Below are 24,871 nucleotides of genomic sequence, written 5' to 3'. Positions count from 1 at the left end.
TGCTCTGTGATTCTACCTTGTCTTCTTGTCAAAGTTAATATTAGTTAAGGTGGAAATGCTTTATTAAACGCTGACAGGAAAGACTTGAGCGAGCCGCTCGCTGAGCAGATTAATGACACACTACAGTGGACTTTTACTCAATTGTATAAATCTTTAGGTTGAATAAAAACTCTCTTTTGTCTTTTCCATTTCGATGTCAAGCGGGGAATAAAATGATTTGAGAAAGTGGATTGAATCAGCAGAAGCACTAGTGATGCATTGTGGGGTAAGAAAATCTATCATTGTCAAAAAGGATGTTGAAATATTCTAAACCAGCTCTAATAAAATGACAGGTACTTTTTTTGTTGTGTATATATTTAAATAATTAAAAACATACATGCATAAACACGCATACAGTAAAATATGGAAGCCCATTTCTACCACATATGAGTGGGATACAATAAAAGTAAATTATGAGATAAATCGAAATTATGACACACTAGCCTACTAAAGCATAGTTAATATAATGTAATACTAATAGAGTTAATATAAGTCACAATAACTATTGTGACAAAAATGTGTAATTATGTCAGTCAAATTTAAGACAATACGTGGGAATTATGAGATGTCAAAATTATTGCATGTTGAAACTACTGGATAAAAGTCAACTAGTCAAAATTGGGTAAGTCATAATTAAAACAAGTTGAAAATGACAGCTATGACACAAAAAGGCAGAATTATGACAAAATTATGAGTCGTAGGTTTGAGATTTAAAACTTAACATTGTGACGTCACAATTATGTCAAAATTATTACGTCAAAATTCTAAGATAAAAAGTAACAATTATGAGATCTTAAGTCAAAATTATGACAAAAAGCCATAATTATAATAAGATGAAATTGACAAATTTATGCCAATGATGACATAAAAAGGCATAATTAAGTCAAAGTTATGACAAGTTGCAATTCTAAGATAAAAAGTCTAAATTGTGAATTGAGAAGTCATAATTATGACATAATTACTAAATTATGAGATCATAAGTCATAGTTAAATCTGAATTAAGTCCAAATAAATTGAGAAATTCATAATTATGACAAAAATGGCTGTCAAAATTTTTACTATTTAAATCATAATTTTGAAGCTCGTTATTTCAACTTGTCTTATTTTATTTGGTTAGTTCAATTGAACTTTTTGTCTTGATTTAGATTTACCAAAGCTGCTCAAATGGCCGTGTGTGTGTTTGTTTGTGTGTGTCTATCTGTGTGTGTGTGTGTGTGTCTGTCTGTTTGTGTGTGTGTGTGTGTGTGTGTGTGTGTGTGTGTGTGTGTATGTCTGTGTGTGTTTGTTTGTCTGTCTGTGTGTGTTTGTTTGTTTGTTTGTATGTGTGTGTGTGTGTCTGTGTGGGTGTTTAGGTGTAGGGCAATAGAATATACGGTCTGTACAGCAGAAAAAGCATTACACCTATGGAGAGTCCCCACAAGGATAGCAAACCAAATGTGTGTGTGTGTGTGTGTGTGTTTAGATTACATTAAATTGTCATTTTAGTATGAGTTTAACTGTTTAACTGGAAATTAACAGCAGTCTTTACTGATGCATGTGACTGTTTATGTTGCTAATGAGATTCACTGTTTACTATTTTTAAATGCTTCTAAGGATAAATGGTAACATATGACTGAAAAATTAATTATACAGAAAACCCATTACAATGCTGACAAATAATTTATTGGAAATGTTTGTTCTTATTGCTGAAGCATCAAGTAAATGTATGACACACAGCCTAAATAACTGCCAATATTAATATCATCACACCTCCAGATCGAACCCTCTCTCCCTTCTTTTTATAAGCATGAACACATTTGAAATGCATCGTAACTGTAAAAGCTACATCAGAACGTCCTTAAAAGAAAAACAGAGACATAAACCATGTTAAAAGCAGTTTTAGTGATGTACAATTACACATGAGTGCTACATACAGTAGTGTTACGGAGTGTCACACCATCCAACTGCGTTTGCATTGTGAAAGTGCTAAAATATCACTCAGATATTTACAACAACCTGCAACAAACAAGCTTCTGATTAGTCCGTACGTTACAGAAAAATACTGCCACGGTACATGGTTCTCTTTATCAGAAATTGCTTGTGAAAGATAAACATCTGCATAAGAAATTTTCTGGGATCTCTAATTTGTTAGTGCAAGGACAAAAATACATTTTACAAACATAAAAACAAAATGAAATGTTTGAATGACTTCCTGATTGTTTTAGTGAGCATAAGCTGCAAGATTTGCTTCAAATGTTTATACTTAAGAGTGAAATGTGATACACAACTGAAGTGCATGAACCAGTGTTAACAGAGTAATTAAAAAACATCGTCAATGAGAAACTCCCTGACTGAGCTTCAGACGCACACAGAGGCTGCGCTACAAATAATCACCCGCCACTAAACAAACTGTAACGTTTCCAGCATCATTGTCTATTTCTATCTTAATTTCCTGGATTATTATTTAGGCCTAGATGTGTATCATACAATCTTAATATGGTCAGTATTCATATTTTTAATAATTGACCTTGTAAAGCCAGACATATGAATTAATAGTCATTAAAAAAAAAAAAATTAATTCTTTGAAGTGCAACAGTTTAAATAAGCATGTGTTTTTGATGAGTATCATATTTGATACATTAGGATCATATAGTATGAAATAGTGGAATATGAAGCTCATATTCAAAGAAGGAAAAGCATTACACATTAAATTTGGTGCAGTTACTGATATTTGTATAACCAAAATATGAGGTTCTGGTACCTTGTGATATAAATCATTGAGATCCTTATAACAATATAACAGAATACTTACAGAAAATTCTTATAAATATCATGTGTCACGCTGTATTATATATGTCTTAGTCAGATGATATTTAAATGCTTTATGATCAAAGCTCTGTAGTTTTAAAACATATAATGCAATGCAATACAATGATGATTGTGAGATGAACAAAATAAGCGTTCTCCAAAAGCCTGATGTTAACACTGACTGTAACACTGACTCATTTGTTGTTATTGTTTATGTGATATTTAGCATTAGTTCACTGGTTTTTATGGTGCATTGTGGGAATTTTTAGTGAGCAAGCGTTCGGTGCACCAGACATCCCTGACCAGTGTCCTGAATACTGAACTATAGCGAGCCAATTGTGACGGACCCTGGTTTCAATTATGTTTGTGCATATTTTATATTTTTTGTCAAAGTGATGGAAAGTGTTTCGAATGATGCTTTTTGTAATGCTTTTATAGTCCTGCAAATGGTGGTAATTTTTTGGTTAACGCAACCTCTGTGGACACATCATTTTTTCACATTACACACATTTTGACACATAAAACACTCTAGAAAAAGTAGCACTATTTACAGATGGTAAAAGGTTACGGTGGAAACGCATACACACACAACCTAGTGCACTTGGCATCTTGTGTTCATCATTCGCTACTTTAATCGTGCTGGCGTAGGCCTGTTTACAAAGAGAAAGAACCACAGTTTGAACAACACAGCTATTTCACAACAATTACGTCAAATCAGATCTTTCTATTTAGGTTGGTATTAAAGGAATAGTGCCACCAAAAATGAAAACGTAATCTCTCTCAGACCATCAAAGATGTAGATCATCACTTGCTCAGCAATGGATGCTCTGCAGTGAATGGGTGTATGAATTCATGTCATGTGATGCAAAAAGTTGCATGTTTGTAAGAAACAAATTTTAAACTGTTGCGGCCAAAATAAGAGTTAATAATCCATAATAACAAATCCTGAAAGTGAAAAAGTCCATCTCCTGTTGTTCTCTCACATCAAAGTCCATCCACATATTTGCTTTTAAACTGTTTTGGACTGTTTTCACTTGTAAACGGTGCTTGATCTGTGCATATTTCTCTCCTGATTCAGATCTTTTCTCTGTAGAAAGCAATATTATTTATAGAAAACTTGTATTTTAGCCAGAAGCAACAGTTCGAAGTTAAAAATGTCTTAATGATGGATTTGTTTTTTTAGAAACACACAGCTTTTCACTTCACAAGACATTGACTGATGGACTGGAGTGGTGTGGATTATTGTGGTGTTTTTATCAGCTGTTTGGACTCTCATTCTGACGGCACCCATTCACTGCAGAGCATCCATTGGTGAACAAGCGATGTAATGATAAATATCTCCAAATCTGTTCTGATGAAGAAACAAACCATCTTGGATGGTCAGAGGGCGAGTACATTTCTGTAGCAAGTTTGCATTTTTGGAGGAACTGTTCCTTTAAGAGTATTAAGGTTAGCATGAAATCAACATTATATCAGAATATTTACTTCCATCATATTCATGTTAATTTCATGCTGACTTAAAGGATTGTGTGTTATGGAAGTGTAAGCGTGTATGAATTACCTGTGAGGGTCTGCAAGACTAGCTGCCACTTCATGTGAACAAACTGCAGAAGACAAAGATATAAAAAGAAGACATGGGTCATAAACAGAAGTCTAAAGCCAATTGTGTAAGGCCTCATTAAGAGTTGGCATTACTCCACTCACTGACTTTTCCAATAAAACCAAAGTAGAGCTTTTATTTTTTGTGCCAACTTGACAAATGGGGCCTTGCATAAGAGAAATCAGCATTGCAATCTACAGTGCGACTGACTGATTTTCAGCTAGAGAGAACAAGACTGATGTGGGATGCATGGAAGGGTTGCAGCAAGGCCAGCTGGCGGATGAAGGTTATAATGAGGGATGAGGCTTGATGCCACGCAGCACACAGTCCGAGGAGCTAAACGGGACTAGAAGTGGGAGAGAGAATCTGAGGAGCAAAAGGACGGGGTTAAGATGACAATGATCATGGAGTGTGACGCATTCACATTTACTGCACTCTTCCTGCAGTAGATCTCTGTGGGCCTGGAACTGTGAGCATGTGTGTTATGAGACTGTCAATACTTGTTAAATTATTCACTTTAAAAACATATTAGAATATACTTTGTAGAATATATGATGTAGTATATTTCATATTTCACAGAACATATTTTTTGGAGAGAACAGAATTGAAGAAAATTATACCTTGTGAATGAAATATTATTTTAATTTTAACTTTAAAATTTTCATTTTTATTTAATTTTTAATTAATTAATTAATTTATTGTTTGTTTGTAATATACAGTGGGCTCCCAACAGGGTTATAACACATAACCAAAATTAAAAACATAATTATTCTTATTTTGTTTTTGTTTTTTAACTTACAATACAAAATAAGTAAATAAATAAATAAAAACATCTAGCTGCCAAGCCAACATTTCTCATTTTCATTTAGTGTAACTTGTACTAAAATAACAAAAACTGAAATAGAAATAAATACCAAAAACTAATAAAAATAACAAAAACACAACTAAATTACTCAAACTTGAATATATATATATATATATATATAAACTGTAATAGTATCTCATTGATATACTAAAACAACACTGACTCCAAGAAGGAAGGTAGTAATTGAATTTGCACATAATTTAATACAAAATATTTCATTACAAATTATGAGTATAACAATTTATGTGAAAAGCTGAATTTAAATATATTTAAATATATGATAAGTACACTAAAAATATAAAAATGTACAATCTTATAAATAATGTAAAATACAATCTTATTTAAGTACTTACTAATGTTTCTTTGTTTTTGTTTTTTACACTTTAACCATATTTCCAAGAAAATGGAAGCAGTTATTAATTTACATATAAAGATGGTTAGCTACGGTCAACTTATTGCATTTAATATAAAATTAAACTATAATACATTTTCATTTAATTTAAATTAAAATGCAATGAAATGTCTGAAAACATCACATTTAGTTTGCACTAATATGCATATTATTTTAAAGCATATTTTTCTAATAACTACTCTTTTTTTTTTTACAAGGGTATTAAAAACTTCTTTCAACTCAAGGTGAATTGCACTTGAACCTTCAAAATAAACAAATCAGAGAATCTCATACAGGTGAGATACAGACGGTTAAACATGTGAAAGTGTAACTGGTTTCGATGTTAGTGAATGCCTGAACCTCTGATGAATGATTACTGTCATGGAGGAGGATGAACACTAAGGGTGTATTCACACCAGGAAAGTCCACTAGTTCACTTGCTTTGGTCCGGACCAAATACAATGTTGATTTTTTTTGTTTGGTGCAGTTCGCTTTCACACTGCCCTTTGTGCAAGTGAACCAGAAACTGTAAACAAAACCACACGTGTGCTTAAAGGGATACTCCACCCCAAAATGAAAATTTTGTCATTAATCATTTACCCCCATGTCGTTTCCAAACCCGTAAAAGCTTGGCTCTTTTACGGGTTTGGGCTGTAAGTGATTAATGACAAAAATGTAATTTTGGGGTGGAGTAACCCTGTAAGGTCATCCATTCATTGGTTCATCCATTAAACCGTACCAGAGTTTGTTTGGAAGCGGACCGAGACCACCTCTTCAGCTGGGTCTCGGTGCGGTTGTTTGGTGCGCACCCGAGTGCGATTGCTGTATTCAAACCTGCCCAAAAGATCCGCACCAAAGTGGGAAATGAACTTGAGTTCGATTCAATCGAACCAAACAAGACGTGTGAATACACCCTAAGAGAACACTGACTAGCCCTCAGTGGAGGAAGAGCAGAGCGCTGATGATCTAGGAAAACACACACAACACAAGCAGGCACGTTTCACACCCACCAGGCCAACCTCCCTCAGGAGTACGCCGAGGCTTTCTTGCTGTAGTGGGACGGGGGGCGGCGGGCGACGTAAGAGGGGGGCGGCACCCTGATGAAGGCATGGGGAGGAGAAGTGAAGTTGTGAGGTGAGTCGGTGTGGATGTGAAAGAGAGGACGGAGGAAAGTGAGTGGAGAGGTGGTGTGTGTGTGTGTGTGTGTGTGTGTATCGCGAGGAGATAAAATCACATTCACATTAGCCTTGATAGAATGACTCTAAAGTGAACGCTAAATGATTACACAGCCATGCATCTTAAATAAATGCTCTAATATTATTCTAATATTAATATAAAAAAGGGCTAATGTTACCTAATTTGATGATGCTGTCGAAAAAAAAAAAATCAGATATTTTTCAAATTATTTGTGCATCACGTAAAGGAAAAGTGAATGGGTGCCGTCAGAATGAGAGACCAAACAGCTGATAAAAACACAAGTAATCCACACCACTCCAGACCAACAATTAACATCTTGTAAAGCGAAAAGCTGTGTTTGTAAGAAACAAATCCATCACGGCATTTTAACTTTAAATCATCGCTTCTGGCCAAAATACGAGTCTATAATCCATAATAACACTTCATCCAGTGATAAAGTCCATCTTCTGTTGTCCTCTCGCATCAAAATGCACCCACATATTTGTTTAGAAACTGTTTTGGCTTGTAAACAGTGCTTGATCTGTGCATATTTCTCTCCTGATTCAGACAAGACGACTTTTTCACTGAAGAAAGCAATATTATGGATAGAAGCTTAAAAATGTCTTAATGAAGGATTTGTTTCTTAAAAACATGCAGCTTTTTACTTCTTAAGACATTAACTGATGGACTGGAGTGGTATGGATTACTTGTGGATTATTGAGATGCTTTTATCAGCTGTTTGGACTCTCATTCTGACGGCACCCATTCACTGCAGAGGATCCATTGGTGAGCAAGTGATGGAATACTACATTTCTCCAAATCTGTTCTGATGAAAAAACACACTCATCCACATCTTGGATGGCCTGATGGTGAGTAAATATTAAGCAAATTTTCATTTTTGGGTGAACTATTGCTTTAATGCACTTATCAAGATAACAGAAGTCAACTGTCAGAAGTTTCAGGTTTAAAATAACATGTTCAAATACCCTTTACTGAGTGATATTTAATGTCAAAGAACTTTACATAAACAATTATATAAACAGAGTGACATGCTAGAGCAAAATACACTTAAAAAAAATTTTTTTTTTAAATCAGCACCCCAAATTAGTAAGCAACATGTATTGGATTTATTCAGCAAATATGATACAGGCCGGTATTATAATGAATCTTAATTTTATGTATTTTAACAGTATTTTTCGGTTTAAGTGATCTGACTCTGATAGTTGAGAGTTTCAAACATCTTCTTCGTCTGGTTCCTGTTTTGTCCACATGGTGGCACTTCTCGAAGCAAAAACGGCAAACTAGGAAAGGTTGTTTTGAGCTTTTTGAGACTCCAGAAATACACCGAGTCATTAACAGTTTTAAAGCAGTGAGACATTAATGTGCATTATGAATAAAGTAGAAGATGTACAGGCAACAAAGCACTGGGGTGAAAGAGAAAAGCTGCTTGCCGTGGCAGTATGCAAAAGTAGAGCAGGAAAAGAGTCGTGAGTTTGCATGTGTGTGTTCTTACCAGCTGGCTCTCACAGCTTCAATATCGCTGACTAAATTTTGTGCAAGGCATATTCCAAATATCTGTGGAAAAAGAGAGAGAAAGATGAAGTATAAACAGCAGAAGCAGTCAGTGATTGCAGATGAAGGTGTTCTCACCTGCAGCAGAGCGATGCCGATGAAGATCCCAGCCACTATTGTCAGGTTGTCCTGCAGCCATTTCTCAAACTGCGGCACACAGCCTTTGACATTAATGTATGTCTTCTGCTCTGCATCCTAATGATGAACACATGAAATCAGGATCAATGCTTTGTCCTCTTTCTACACATGCAAAGTCAGAGTCTAAAGTTTGAACACACATACTTAAGTTATTTCCCATGTCATCTTACAGATCCTTAATCTAAAGGACTATGCATATGTTTTGTTTACATTTTATATATGTGACCCTGGACCACAAAACCAGTCTTAAGTCGCTGGGGTATATTTGTAGCAATAGCCAAAAATACATTGTATGGGTCAAAATTCTAATTTTTTCTTTTATGCCAAAAATCATTAGGATATTAAGTAAAGATCATGTTCCATGAAGATATTTTGTAAATATCTTACTGTAAATGTATAAAAAATTCATTTTTGATTAGTAATATGCATTGCTAAGAACTTCATTTGAACAACTTTAAAGGCGATTTTCTCAGTATTTTGATTTTTTTGCACCCTCATATTCCAGATTTTCAAATAGTTCAAATAGGCCAAATATTGTCCGATCCTAACAAACCATACATCAATGGAAAGATTATTTATTCAGCTTTCAGATGATGTATAATCTCAATTTCGTAAAATTGACGCTTAAGACTGGTTTTGTGGTCCAGGGTCACATATATACTGGATGAAGAAGCTTTAATGTAAGATAAGATTTTTGGCAATTTATGCAATACCCATACGTTTAAAACAGTAAATTTGTGTTATTTCATTACAGTTTTGAAAACAGAAAAGAACAGTACAATAACAGCAAATGTCCAAACCTTTGACTGGTACCGTACATGATAAATGTGCAAATATCTCAGTGTTAACGTCAAATGATAAAGATGCTCACTGAGGCTGAACTTGCAATTAAGCATAAATAGGACAAATATATTTTTGGATGTTAATTTGGATGTTGCAAGTTGAAATGATGTATAGCAGGTCTTCTGCAAAGTTTATGCCGTAAGAATATTTGTTGTGTGAGATCACATCAATTTAAATTCAAACTTAACGTTTTTACTTTCGATCTTTTTTTTTTTTACTTTGTAGCATCACTTATTTTATACAAATATCTAGCATGACCTTCCTGCTTATTAATTTTCCATTCATTTTTATTAGTCGATTTTTAAATTAACTTCTTAAATTCTAACTTATTAATTTATTAAAGTTCATAAATCATATTATTAGGAAATTGTGAAAGTAACTTTTATATGCATGCATATTTATATGATACTATGTAAAGTGTTTTGAATTACTTTACCATTGTGTATGAAATGAATAACAGCTTCCTTGTTTTACAGGGCAGCCAAACGGACCTTTGCTTTGAGAGTTGTGCGGGTGATATATTGGCTCTCAGAAGCACGCAGAGGTGAAGCGCAGAAGCCAGAAGAAACACTGATGGAGGGAGTGTAAAGTCACAAGAGAGCAAGACTCACCGGTTTTGCCCGAACATCATATCCACATTGTGTGTTGATTACATCCTCCTGCAAAACACATAATGGATGTGGAATTAATGGAAGACAACGGTAACATTTCAGTTTAAAGGAAGTATGTTGACAGTGTGAAGAATTCCAGTGTGGGTGGAGTGAAGAGATAAGACTGGAAATAGCAAACTCTGAGGGAGTTAGTTCGTCATTTTTATAAGTCTTCCTCCTTTCAAACTAGTAACAGGATGTGCCTGCCACCCTTTGAATCTTCATGACTTATTTCACCTTGATTAGTTGTTGTTCCTCTTTCAAATCACTTCTGGAAATCCTGTTTTGAACATTTTTAAACAAGTTTGACTTTTGAACATTCCATAAATTAATAGACTCTGCACGTACACTTTATTTTAGTAAAGGTATAGTAGTTATAAGCTTAAATGACTCTTCATTTAGTTCTGCTTTTATTATTCTAACTTACAGTGAATGAAACCGTCTGCAGTTTCGCTCACACTGAAATGATGAATCGCTGCATTCACAGAAGGGCTCATAATCGAATCATATAATGTCAATGATGTTTATTTGTTATGAGTTAATAGCTCATAATAGGCCATCATTTCCGTCCTCTTTGCTGTAGATGTTGTGCTCGCAGTGCTTGTTTACTTTCTGTGAAATGTTATTTTTACTCTGTTCACGTAGACCAAATCCTGTTTAATACTTCCCTTTTGTTTCACTCTTTGTTGTGTATTGTATGCATGAAGATAGTGGCATACAAATTGTGCTTGGAAAAGACCAGACAATTTGTGGAGCTAGACAGCAAGTATCTCACTGGCAAAATTTTCAAGCAAAGTCTTAATTGCATCATATTCAGATAAAAATTAAATTAGTTAAAAGAATAAGTTCACCCAAAAATGAAAATTTGCTGAATAATTACTCACTCTCAGGCCATTCAAGATGTGGATGAGTGCGTTTCCTCATCAGAACATATTTGGAGAAATGTAACATTGCATCACTTGCTCACCAGTGGATGCTCTGCAGTGAATGGGTGCCGTCAGAATGAGAGTCCAAACAGCTGATAAAAACACCACAATAATCCACAAGTAATCCACACCACTCCAGTCCATCAATTAACATCTTGTGAAGTGAAAAACTGTGTTTGTAAGAAACAAATCCACGATCGCTTCTGGCCAAAATACAAATCAATAATCCATTATAACGCTTCCTCCATCTCCTGTTGTCCTCTCACATCTTTGTTTAGAACTGTTTTTGCTTGTAAACGGTGCTTGAAATACAGTTGCGTACTGTATTTCTCTTCTGATTCAGACAAGACAACTTTTCACTGGAAAAAGCAATATTATAGACAGAGGACTCGGATAGCCGGAAGCGACAGTTTTAGGTTAAAGCCGTCTTGATGATGGATTTTTTTTATTACAAACGTGCAGCTTTTCTCTTCACAAGACAGTAACTGATGGACTGGAGTGGTGTGGATTACTTGTGATGTTTTTATCAGCTGTTTGGACTCTCATTCTGACGGCACCCATTCACTGCAGAGCATCCAATGGCGAGCAAGTGATGTAATGCTACATTTCTCCAAATCTGATGAAGAAGCAAACTCATCTACATCTCGGATTGCTTGTACATTTTTTAGCACATTTACATGTTTGGGTGAACTATAGCTTTCATACATGCCATATAAATTCATCTCTTACCGCTGGGTCTTTGGTGCAACAGGAGAAGGGCACGCCACATTTTTCTCGGCTGGGGTTGGTATCTGTGCAGTTGAAGTAGATGTTGAGGTTCCAGTCATCTGCTCCAAACGCCCCACAGCATTCCCACTAAGGAAATGCAAACATTGTGCATGCAATTATATTTTTTGGGTTTTGGAACGCACATTCATCATAAAACTGACATTAAATTGCAATAATTTGGAATATAATAGGAATACTAATAGGAAGCATTAAATGCATTAGACTGTATCTGTTTAATACACATCAATGTCACAGATGTGGCATAAGCAAGCCATGATCCTCCATGTTTTCCCATTATACTAGTATTTGATGTTGACATGCAGTGCTTTTCTGTGTCTGTCTTCTTTATCATGCAAGGTCAGCAAGGAAATAACATGACAGCATCTGCCTGACTCTGATATCTAATTAAATCTGTCCTGAGGAAAGGCATCTGCTGGAAAGAGATCTGCAGTACAGAGCATAAACCTGGAAAAATGCAGTAAAGCTGCAGTTGCAGTGCAATGTGGGACTGTAACACGGCTTTGCACAGGAAACAGTCATTTGTGTGCCAAGTGTGAAACTGAACTTTGTTACACTGATAGATGTCAGACTGTTAACTGAGCAATGCAAATAAATAAATACATAATAAGTGTTAACAAGACAATTGCATGTTTTTTCACTAGAATATTAGTTCATTTGTATATCCCACTGTTACATTTTAATGGGTCTCTTTATATCACATACAAAATAGAATATGATGAATGCATAGACTAAAAAAAAAGAAAAATAGAATGAAATAAAATATGAAAATATAGGATATGAATTCTATGTTTGAACCCTAATGTAAGTGACATCATAAATGTTTTTGAACAGTAAAGAAATATTGTGTGACACAAACAACGAAATATTGACTGAAGTAATGTGCAATGATATGTTTGCACTTTTAACCTGGCAACATTCACAACATTTCAAATGCAAATATTAATATGTTTTCAATTATGGGTTATTAAAAGGCATGCCAAAACTAAGCGATATTACTCATTATTGTTTTTCAGTTCGTTTTGATAAATAATTACACGTACTTTGCAACACTGTAAACAGCAGGGTCAGAAATTAATGGGAACTTGGGGCAAAATGCCACCAAAATTAATAAAATTCATGAGCCCCTGTACAGCCCTTGTTTTTTTATATTTACAACATATGATATTTTAAAGCAATATCACACATTATAAGTGAGTTTAGTGACAGCATTGTCAATATTGTCTGTTTTTTGCTCTATTTCACCAACAAAATTAGTTCAAACAAAGCTGCAGGAGCAATATACAACACTGTTTCACTTCTGAAAGAATCTGTTTTTGGATTTGAATTAGTCTAACGAATGATTCAACGACTCACTCATAAAGACACACATGCTTCATTCCTGAATGAATCAGCCATTTGAACGAATCGAATTTGAACCAATTAATTATTCAATGACTCACTCATTAAGCTTGCCGCCACCTACTGGTTTTAATTTCATATTTTAAAGTATCATTTTTGGTAACACTTTATTTTAAGGTGTCCTTGCTACACGTTACATGTACTTACTATTATAATAACAATAAATTATGCATAATTACATGCAAGTAACTGTAGACCAAACTCTAATCCTAACCCTACCCATAATTACATGTAGTTAATTAATATTACTCAGTACTTAAATGTACAATTACACTGTAACAAGGACACCTTAAAATAAAGTGTAACTTAATTTTTTGTAACATTTCAAATTTCTATATTCAAAGTATTACACGTAAGAAATTAATATCATAGCATTGTGCAACTATAATTGCAGTGTAAATGCATTTATTCCAATTCAGAGCTGCATTAAACAGTCTGTGTAAATTCAATGGCACCTCGGGTGCAGCTTTTGTGCCACCTCTACAGTGCAAAGATTAATTTTGTTGATACAGATTTCATTTAATTAGTAACAGTATTTCAAATTCACTTAAATGTACTCATTACATTCAATTAGAATAATAAAGCACTATATCAATCTATAAAGTGTCTCTAGATACATTTGATGGCCACTAATCTGACTATTGGGGTCATCTTGTGGTGTTCTCCCAATGTCTATAGTGGTTTTGGACTTAATCCTTCGAGTCAATAGTAACTTTTCAAATGAAATCCTTTTCAGATAAGAAAAACAACAACTTTCAGACCCAAATGGCACCATTTCCTGAGAATGACCCAGTAACCTTCTAAATGTCAGCACATTTTAGCCTCGAAATAAACAAAATTCCGAGCAGTTTGACATCTTACTATTCAAAGAAGTGAAGAAACATGAACCGACAGGGATCTCAGTAAGTGCACTGTGTGTGCTGACAGTGGATAAGGAGTCTGCAAGTCATGCTGTTGCTATGGAAACTGCTTCTGTAATGACATGTGGCGCAGATAAACTAATAGTATGCTTTTTTTCTCCTGTGCGCACACATTTTTCCCCTTTCATCTTGTTTACACCTTTCCTCATTTTCACTTTCTAGTGTATTTCCTCTGTCTGTATATTGGAGACATGAGCACTCTCTGCTCTCTAGGCTGCAGTCTTACATATTCCTGAGTGAAGTCGATGAGGTTCTGCAAATCAATGTCATCTCTGTAGGCTCGTATGTTGTTGTTGATGAAAAAGTTGAGCTGATCTTTAATCCAGTCTTTAAAGACAAAGGCCAGGACACCAGCGGTCAGCTCCAGGAAGAAGATTATCCCCAGAAACACAGAAAACTGGGAGGAGAGAGACAAACACACTTTATTTATTATTCATTAACACTCATTTTTCCTCAATACCTCATCTACTTTAGTATTTATTTCCTGTTCTGAATAATGCAATAACAAATAAATACATACAAAATGCCAAAACTGAAAAAAATTTAATAAAAATCTAATTGCTTCACTACAAAAATGTAAATTGTAATAGTGTAAATTTAGTGGTGCATTTATTTATTTAATCATTTTTACTAAAATGCATTGACACCAGTTTGGTTTTTGCAATTTAAGTCCCAAAATATTAAATAATAATAAATGCATAAATTCAAACTATTATTATTAAAAATGTCACTTGTGACCTCAGATTGTAAAGTATACATTTTTGCAAATGAAAAACATTTTAAAGTGCATTTGTTTGATCCATGTTCGATTACATTATTTCTAACAGACATGCGTGGTTAGACCTAGCATGGTTTTGTAAAAGTAAACCAATGACTGGTGTTAGATAATTGAACAGTGTTGTCTGACATCCAGTTTTGTCATAATATCTAAGCACAGAAGTAATCAATTGTTGCATTTACAAGCAACAAATAAAACAACAAATATATATTCTATTTGAGTATTTTCTAACTGTGCCTAATATGCTTTGTACATGCACTCTCTGGTAGATGTTTGTCCCGCATTTATTAATGACTGTGGAAACACCCATGCATGTAAGTGTTAAAAAAAAGCACTAATCTGTTTTGTAGGAGGCTACACCTACACCTAATAAGAATCAAAACTTGAAAACATACAAATTTGAGCAGAAAGGTGTTTTCCCTCAAGGCCCCGATACAGCCAGCGAAACCCAGGATGAACATCACCCCTCCCACCACCAGAAACAACCACACTGGATCAAATCCACCCAGATCCGTGATGGAGGAGATGTTAGAAAGAACTCCCTGAAGAAGACACAGAGCTCTAATTAGTTGAACAGCTTCCCAGAACCTTGAGAATTTGTTTCAAATGTGATTGTTTGCAATTACGCAGACACAAATATTTGCAAATATTTCATTATAAACAGAAACAGTGTGGTTTCAAAGTCACAAGCACACACACACACACACACACAATATATCAAAGTGTGTTTATACATGTTTGTGTGTAAAAGATCAGACAGACTACTGAGTGAGAAATTTAAACAATATTTTCAGTCTTATGAAACTCTACATAGTGTGTTTGTAGACAAATAACTGCACAGTGTGTGTGTGTCTATATTGGGAGAAAACAGCTGCACACGTGTGATAATGCTGTTAGCTGTTATTTCCATCCCTATGTGACAGGGTAGTAAACCCTAAACTACATAAACTGAAATAAAATTTAAAAAAACTTCAACATATTTTATTTCAGCTAGCTGCCAAGGCACCATTTCTTATTTACATTTAGTTTAAGTGACTTAAAAAAAACTTTAAGTAAAATTAATATGAAAAATATTAATAAAAATATATTATGGCAGTAATCCTAAAACATCACTGCTCTGTATAGGTCCCCAACACATCACTGCACCTCATAAAGTATGGGACATCTCAACTTCACATGTACGTTAATATAAAATAAAGATAAATTGTATGGATTATACATTCAATTCTGTTTTTTCTCACCTTCTCACTCCATGCCCACAATCCGATTCCAAGGAAGGCCACACCAAGCAACTATAAGACAAGACAGATAAGGCATTACTTTAGCAATGGTGATTGTGATAAACACGTTGTTTTAAGAAAGCAAAGCAGATTAAGAGGTTTTAAAAGGTTGTGAAGGTTTTTGAGATGTTACAGCATGCAATGCAAATGACTGAAAACAATAATTTCACACATTAATTGTTCAACTTTTTTATTTGTTGAGTACAAAATAAGAAGAATTTTAGTAAACAAACACTTTCAGTTCCCATTGACTTCTACCGTATGGTTCAAAAATATAATGGAAGTCATGGGAACCAAAACTGTTTGTACCAAAATATCTTTTGTGTGCGTGTGTGAACTATCCATTTAAATGTTTATTTAATCAATAATTATATTTAAAAAATAAAGTACAGACCAACCTAGAGTGTAATATTACACTCTGAAATGTAAAAACTAATTGTTGTTCATGATGAAAAGACTAAAAAATTCATGCTGTTTGGGCATGTGACACAAGGCCTAGATTACTATTCTCCAAAGTAAACAGTAATGTTCCCATTTCGAAACTCCCTTCTCGGTGAGCCAATGCTGAACATTAGAGATAAAAAGACGGCAAGCATTTTATCAGATCCCCTCAGCCTGACCAAACATTAGGTCATGACTCATAACCATTGACTGTAAAAGGTGCCAGCCTCCATATATCACTCTTAAGGTCTTGTTTTTAATTTCAACAGCTTCTCATGTTACACTCTGACACAGTTTCTGCAATCTGATCTTATACGGTGGCATCTGAGCAGACATCTGGTTCGTCCCATGAGACGTATGCCCTCAATGTGTCCATAGGGCTGTGATTCTGCTAGCCTTTCAGAACTGGAGAACATCACCTTTATTTGTACCTTATTTCTTCTTATACTATGTTTACATTAACTGTAAGGCTCACAAATATAGAGAAATTTAATTAAAGGAATAGCCAAAAATTACTTTAAAGGCCGAATTAAAGGAATTGTTCACTCAAAAATGATAATTTGCTGAAAACTACTCACCATTAGGCCTTCCAAGATACAGATTAGTATGTTTCTTCATCAGATTTGGAGAAATGCAGCATTGCATCACTTGCTCAGCAATGGATGCTCTGCAGTGAATAGGTGCCGTCAGAATGAGAGTTCAAACAGCTGATAAAAACATCACAATAATCCACACCACTCCAGTCCATCAATTAATGTCTTATGAAATGAAAAGCTGCGTGTTTTTATGACAAAATCCATCATTAAGACATTTTAATAAGCATTTAAAAGTACAAACAGCCGAAAACAGTTCTAAACAATCATGTGGGTGGATTTTTTCACTGGAGGAAGCATTATATGCATTATGAATGCATATTTTGGCCAGAAACAATGGTTTAAATTTAAATGTTTCTTACAAACATGCAGCTTTTCACTTCACAAGACATTAATTGATGGACTGGAGTGGTGTGGATTATTATGATGTTTTTATCAGCTGTTTGGACTCTCATTCTGACGGCACCCATTCACTGCAGAGGATCCATTGGTGAGCAAGTGATTCAATGCTTAATTTCTACAGATCTGTTCAGGTGAAGAAAGAAACTCATCTAGACCTTGGAAGGCCTGAGGATGGGTACGTTTTCAGCAAATTTTCATTTTTGCTCTATGAGAAAAATAATAATGATAAAAAAGAGCTTTAGTCAGATCACCCATCTGTACTGTATATCACAAGCCATCAGACTTGAGAAACCTCCAGAATTTCATTCACTATTCAAGAAAACACTCACAGCTACATTTTGCCAAGTCGTTTCAGTCTAAACAGCCCTGTTTGTCCCTCATAACGCTCCATCTTTTCATTATCAGAGCGCCCACTGTGCCTCACACAAGAGTTGTAGTGTACATGAATCATGCAAGAAAACAGTACTGTGATTGTGGATACCGGGTCTCTCTCATACAGTAGTTCTTTTAGTAAAAAATGAACTCTTAACTCGGACACAGTACAGTCACACTGGAAAAATAGATTTGGGATTTACTTTCACTTTCACTCAGAAATTGCTCGTGAATTTAACAAATAATTACAAAGAAATGGCAAAACATATTCCAATAACCTTTGTATTATTTACAACTTTTAAAAAAACTGCTGCTTATTAATAAGTAGTAAGTGTCAAGTTTAGTTATGGGGTAGGATTAAGAGATGATCATGCAGAATAAGACATTAATATGTGATTTATAAGTACCAATAAACAGACAGTATGCTAGTAATATTCATGCTAATAAGCAACTAGTTAATAGTGAGAATTAGTCCCTTAACTAAAGTGTTACCGTTATTATACAGTATTTTTTTAAATTCCACATTGAACATATTTCTTCAAATATAGCTTATGTATTATTTCATTTTTTTAAATATATTTTTGTAGAGATATCCTTTAAGAAAATAATTAATTTAATGCTGGTCTAGGCTAGTAGAGTAGAGTGGAGGAAAACGCTGACACTGACATAAATTATAAACAAAGTATGAAAAATGTCCAGACTTTTCTAGATTTTTAACAAAAATTTAATTTGTACCATGGGTGGTCTGACAAAGCAATTTGCTTTAAACATTTACAGCAAAATCAGAGCACAGACAGTTTTTGCTGTTAATCTATAATTATGAATTATAAAATTATAATAGCCTATTTGAAACATTTTGTTAGCTGATGCTAACTGGCTAGCTATCTAGCTACCCGATGCTAACTTGAGGTCATTTTTAAATAGAAAATCCAAATATTTTTATTCAACCAACTAGTTAGAATATATTTGATGGAAAAACAAAAGATTTGATGTTCAGAACAGAATAACTACAGTAATTGCCCATTGCCCCCTGAGGGCGTTTTACCCCACGGACTATGTTTGAGAAAAAAATCATGTCATTCTAAAAATATAATTATATTTGTATTAAACAACACATACTCCCTATCTACAGGCCCTACTGTTCTCATATCATATATAACTGTGATGTTCTAAAAAACAACAAGCTTTAAAACACTTTTTTTCTTACTGCTGAAAATTATAATTTACTGTGAAATCCGTTTTCTCTCCGGTACATCACCAGTGTAAACTTCACTGTGAAAACTTCTACAATCACTCTCGCCAATGTAGTACATAGTTACAATAAAAATCTGTCTTTATGTTGTGGTTATTTAGGGAAAAAACAGTGTGGGGCGTTTTTGTGGTTTTGTGACGGTGGACCAGAACAGATTGTGAAGCTGGTTGATCATGGTATTTCTATAGAAAGTAGATAAGAAGCCTGAAGTTGGACCGTGGCAATGCAATTTCTCTTTCTCTGTGCATCAAAACTGGCTGGTTACTGTGTAAAGCCTCTTATCAGCACCATCAGTGGTTCACAGGAAGAGAAAAAACAAAAATCATGTAAAATAAACAGATGTACAGAATGCACAGCACTAGTGCATGAAAAATCAAAGGATATAATCATTAAATGTTAAAGGTGACATGAAATAATAATTCACCCTATCTATTTTCTAAATGCATGTTATAGATCTTATTGCGTATGTTTAAACACCCACATCTCCAAATCAACCAATGCACAAAACCAAGTTCCCACACTACTTCTTGTTCCAATCCACTTGGATGCATTTCAGAACACGGAGGAAAAGATCTCTCGCTACTTCTGTTTCACCACAACTTGTTTTGTTTTGTAAATTTGAGGAATTTTAAAATAGAAAAGTTTTTTTTTTTTATCAATTTGTAAAGTGGTTGCTAATAGAAGGAGACCTTGAGAGTGAGGAATGAAGGGCAATTTAGTTTCTTGGACTTGATTTAAAAAACTGAAGTTTTGTGGAGCACAAAGGCTCTATTCATTCCCATCCAACTTCGCACACAATGGAGCGAACCGGAAACATGCAGCTTTTTTCAGCATCACAGGGTGTTGTTTGTGATATTAAAGCTGCATACACCCAGTTCACATGTCTCTGTGGACCAATAGATGGAGAAATGCATATTCCTTCTGGGCTGTTTGTGTTTACTAAGCTTTCTAAACTGTCTGAAAGGTACTGTACGGCATCAGCATCAGATTCAGTCAGGACATGGAAAGACACTAACGAGAATTAAATGGATTCACAAATATTCCCAGAGCAAACATGCATTCATGCATAAGCTTAAGCATAATGGCTGCACTTCATATTACAGTATAGAGAATTATATAAGATTACTGTACGCAATGAATGGCCAATGGTAGACCATAATGCATGCATGCATTTTTAATACTTGCATTTATGTTATATACAATTATTTTTAATGGAATTTATTACTGAATTGACGCTGAGTTTAAGTAATTCAGTCTTTAGTGTCACATGATTCTTCAGAAATCATTTTAATATTAGTGCTGTCAAACGATTAATCGCATCCAAAATAAAAGTTTTTGTTTACATAATATATGTGTGTATTTATTATGTTTATATAAATACACACACACACACACGCATGTTACAATGTATATTTCAGAAAAATGGGTTATGTTTATATATTAAATATATTTATTTATAAATTATATGAATATAAATAGACATGTAAATACATGTAAATATTTAAAAAATATATACATTATGTGTGTATTTATATACACACAGAACACACACATATATTATGCAAACAAAAACTTTTATTTTGTATGCGATTATCTAATATGCTGATTTGCTGCTCAAGAAACATTTCTTATTATTATCATCAATGTTGAAACAGTGGAAACCGTGATACGCTACCATTCAAAAGTTTGGGATAAGTAAGATTTAATAAAACAAGAAAAAGAAAGAAAGAAAGAAAGAAATTGATACTTGTATTTAGCAAGGATGCATCAAATTGAGTAAAAACATTTATATTGTTACCAAAGATTTCTATTTCAAATAAATTAATTTTCTTTTTTCATTTTCATCAAGGAATCCTGACAAAAAAATAAAAATAAAAATAAATCAACGCTGACATAAGAACATCATTAATAACTGAGCACCAATAATTGATAATATGACCAGTAAATCATCATATTAGAATGATTTCTGAAGGATCATGTGACACTGAAGACTGGAGTAACGATGCTGGAAATTCAGCTTCTTTTTTAAAGTTTTAAAATATATTCAAATAGAGAACAGTTATTTTCAATTATAATAATATTTCACAGTATTACTGTATTTTTAATCAAATAAATGCAGCCTTGGTGAACATAAGAGCCTTCTTTAAAAACATTTTTCAAAATCTTAATAACAATAACACACACACACACACACACACACACACACACTTGGCCAGTCCATAATGTAAATGCACAACCTTTTTAGTTATATATATTATATTGTTGTTCACCATCTGGCATCATGACCAGCATGCTCTTAAAGGAAATGACATATACCTCAGTGAAAACATTCTGTATGTAAGCCAGAAATGTCACAGAAACAAAGGAGGGCTTTGACTTAAGGAACAAGCTAGTGGAGCCTGACTCACTTTCAATTTGGGAATGCATTCAGACAGTGTACCGAGACGAGAGCAATATTTCTGAGGTGTTATATGCCACACTGCCAAAATAAAACTATTGCTTTAGTTGATTTTATTTCTAGTGCACAACTATTATTCTTATATATGCTATTTGCAAACATGCTTATACAAAATATAAAACACTTCTTGTGCACCTGCTCTCACCAAAAGAGACATTTTCATTTATGAATACATCGGTCATCATATCGGTATCGATAAATGTAAATTTTTCTGTTAACGAACCGCTAAGAGAATTTGGCCGATATATTAAATTTATGAATATTTATGAATACTATTGTGCACTGCACATAATTAGTGCATCTGCTTTCTAATATGTACAGTAAGAGAAATGTCACTTTTCATGAGTCATCTTTCAGTAAAATACTTTGTGTCCAAGCTGCGTCACAAAACCCCAAATAAAGAATGTGAAAAAAGACAAAAAGCATTACTTGGGTGAGATCATAACAAGAAATTAAGTAAAATATACAAATACATTCTACCTTTTGTTACCATCTAGTCTACTCTAATGAAATGGCAACTAGAAGAAACAACAAATTCCTCCTTTAAGAAGCCATCAGTGTTATTTTTAAGGAATCAATGAGTTCAACCAAACCAGTAGTAACAATGAATAGTGTATTATGGGACATATTAGCACATATCACATTCTAGTATCTATTAAAAATCGGTTTAATGATCACCTTTTTGATTATTTAAAAGATATTTGTCTTCATTACTAAGATCTTTCTTTTGTGAAACATCACATTAAATTGAGTTTAAACAATTTTCTTTGTCAGTAATGCCATTTGAAGTGATTGAAAATACGAGACAGCAGTAAACGTGTACAGTAGCTAATGTCGCAAGTGTATGAAGTTCATTGAGTTCTGTACAGTAGCACAGTGAACGCTCAACAATAGTGCCCTCATTATTGAACCTCACAGGGCTCGTGTGAAAGGATGAGCGTCCCAGATAATCAGTGAACACTCAAACTAGGTGATGGGAAAAAGGGGTACTGATCTAACTTGTAAAAATAAATCAGGCTTTACACTCTTAAATATAAGGGAGGGGGATTCCTAAAGAAGCTTTCAGAGAACAGTTCCTAAAAAGAACAAATTTTTCTTAGCGTGAAGAGCATTTAAGCAGGTAAAGGACCTTTTTCCATTACAAAGAACCTTTTGTGCAATGGAAAGGTTCCAGGATGTTAAAGGTTCATCATGGAACTCCAATAAAGAACCTTTATTTTTTAAGAGTATAGGAGTGCTGCAACATGGGCAGGGTTGTAACATCAACAATTCATGCAATAATAAATGAGTTACAGGGGTGAAATCACTAAAGCCTCTGGAGGTGACAGAAGGTGTACGAACAGGATTTTGTGATAAAGTGTATACTTTCATCTTTGGCTCATAATTTGTAAGGGATCCACAAAAATGTCCTAACATTTGCCACAAATGGTTTTCAATGTGGCATTTTATTGGCCACAGAAGTTAGATTATACAAATTATGGTGCTTACTTTTACTTGGCTGTAAATGTGAACTAAACAAATCAAGAATGTACCACAGCAACGACGCTTAATTAGGTATTGGACTGGCGTTATTAACCACTTGGTTATAGATATCACAGGTATACGTCAAACGTATGTATTTTGTCTAAAAAGCCAAATAAGAATTCTGGAGGCTCGAGATTGCAGCCCTAAAATTCCTAAAATGTAAAATTAAATTTATTTAAAATGTTTACTATTTCAAATGTTTAAAATTAAAGGTGGTAAATTGAGATGGGGCATACTGAACTTTAGAAAAAACTGAACTGAAACTGATTTTAGCTAACCTTAAAATTGATAAGTGCTAATCTATTAATGTTAGACCTCACTGTGATAAAAAAAAAGGGTAGGTATAACAACATCACTCTTTGTACTTGATATTATTTTATAAATGGTTTATTTCGAAACTATCTTTTGAAGGAATATTACATCAAAGTTTTAGCTTTAAACCCTAACCCTAACCCCTTTAGACACAAAGTTACAGACTTCTGAAACAAAACGTGTTACTCCCGATTCTTTCAGAAGAAATGACTGCATTTTCACAGTCACGAAGTAATCTCTAGTCACTCCAGTTATTGCATTCAATCCAGGACACAGGATCCATGTGTTGGTGTACAGTAAGGTCGATGCATTGCTTCACAGAGAGAAAGCCGATTATCTGTAGTGCGCACTTGACTCGGCTGCTGTCCTGAACATCTGAGATAAACAGGTTATAAGATGGCAAAGAAATGAGTTTATATTAACACAAATACAGGACCGGGGGCGTCTGCTACACGCTCAACGTTGAATAGTCGATAGGTCTCGATTTAATCGACAGATTATGCCTGTCTTGTACAGTATATACCGGCTTCTCGCGTTTCAAACAAACGGGACAAAGGAGCTGAATAGACTGAGCGAAATACCCATATATCACACTCACATTCACATACACTGACATAAAGAAACACTGATGCATTATAAACAAAGCCACGGTGCTAACACAAACACAAGCTCTTACCCAAAATATTATGTTAAATCCAAATATGAAATATTTGATGCAGCAGCTGACTTCTTGACCCTTGTAATGCTTTCCTGACATCATTTGGCTCGTTTTCTCCAGAACTAAACGCGAAGCAGGTTCAGTTTATTATTCCGTTCTTAGGACATCGATGTCAAACTGTCCCAGTAATGGTATTATCCGCATAAAAGAAACATAATGCTGACCAACTTCAACAGCGCCTAAATTTAGTACAAGGCTAACTGTCATTTATAAACAGCTCCGCTGACTTTAACACAGTGTATCTCGAAATAACAGCCCCTTCTTCTTCTTCTTCTCCGCAATTAGTTCACATCGCTCTTTTTTTCACTTGACATGGCTGCTTTTGATTGACAGCGTTAGGAACCAATCAGCTGCCGCGCCTCAACCCTCCCCCCCACTAGGACACGCCTCCCCTCACGAGCACGCGCGTAAGTAGTTTTCGCCAAACTGCGTGCGCGTGAGGCATTGCTCAGTTTTTAGGCTGTTATTTGATGCACAGTTTATTCCGTAACGAATGGTTAGAACGATCGCTTTTTGTAAACTGCATTTTAAAAAGTGAAATAATTGCTGTCTGAATGCGAGAGAGACGAAGATCAGTGCCGTTTTCTCACAATGATATTTATAGGCCTATATGACTATTTTACTATTTTATAACCTAAAATGTGACC

General features: G+C 34.4%; 1 protein-coding gene across 4 annotated transcripts; it reads right to left on the bottom strand.

Annotated features, from left to right (window-relative positions):
* Positions 1 to 1,900: 1,900 nt before the first annotated feature.
* tspan5a (tetraspanin 5a) lies at positions 1,901 to 24,556 on the bottom strand. Of its 4 annotated transcripts, none has more exons than XM_058782491.1 (11): positions 24,183 to 24,550; positions 16,114 to 16,164; positions 15,268 to 15,414; positions 14,321 to 14,491; positions 11,717 to 11,842; positions 10,023 to 10,070; positions 8,509 to 8,625; positions 8,372 to 8,433; positions 6,693 to 6,779; positions 4,388 to 4,430; positions 1,901 to 3,476 (listed from the first exon to the last, which is right to left on the bottom strand). In XM_058782491.1, the coding sequence occupies exons 1-9, from the start codon at positions 24,264 to 24,266 to the stop codon at positions 6,707 to 6,709; spliced, it is 879 nt and encodes a 292-aa protein (XP_058638474.1). In that variant the 5' UTR covers positions 24,267 to 24,550; the 3' UTR covers positions 1,901 to 3,476; positions 4,388 to 4,430; positions 6,693 to 6,706. The 4 variants fall into 4 exon arrangements, with proteins under 4 accessions (XP_058638474.1, XP_058638476.1, XP_058638477.1 ...); XM_058782493.1 differs by lacking the exon at positions 6,693 to 6,779 and adding an exon at positions 4,637 to 4,792 and having other exon boundaries at positions 24,183 to 24,548; XM_058782494.1 differs by lacking the exon at positions 15,268 to 15,414 and having other exon boundaries at positions 24,183 to 24,556.
* Positions 24,557 to 24,871: the final 315 nt, after the last annotated feature.

This window comes from Onychostoma macrolepis, chromosome 07 (assembly GCF_012432095.1).
Source record: "Onychostoma macrolepis isolate SWU-2019 chromosome 07, ASM1243209v1, whole genome shotgun sequence".
Classification (NCBI taxonomy): domain Eukaryota; kingdom Metazoa; phylum Chordata; class Actinopteri; order Cypriniformes; family Cyprinidae; genus Onychostoma; species Onychostoma macrolepis.
The sequence above is the reverse complement of the archived record's forward strand: the minus strand, read 5'-3'. Positions and strand labels throughout refer to the sequence as shown.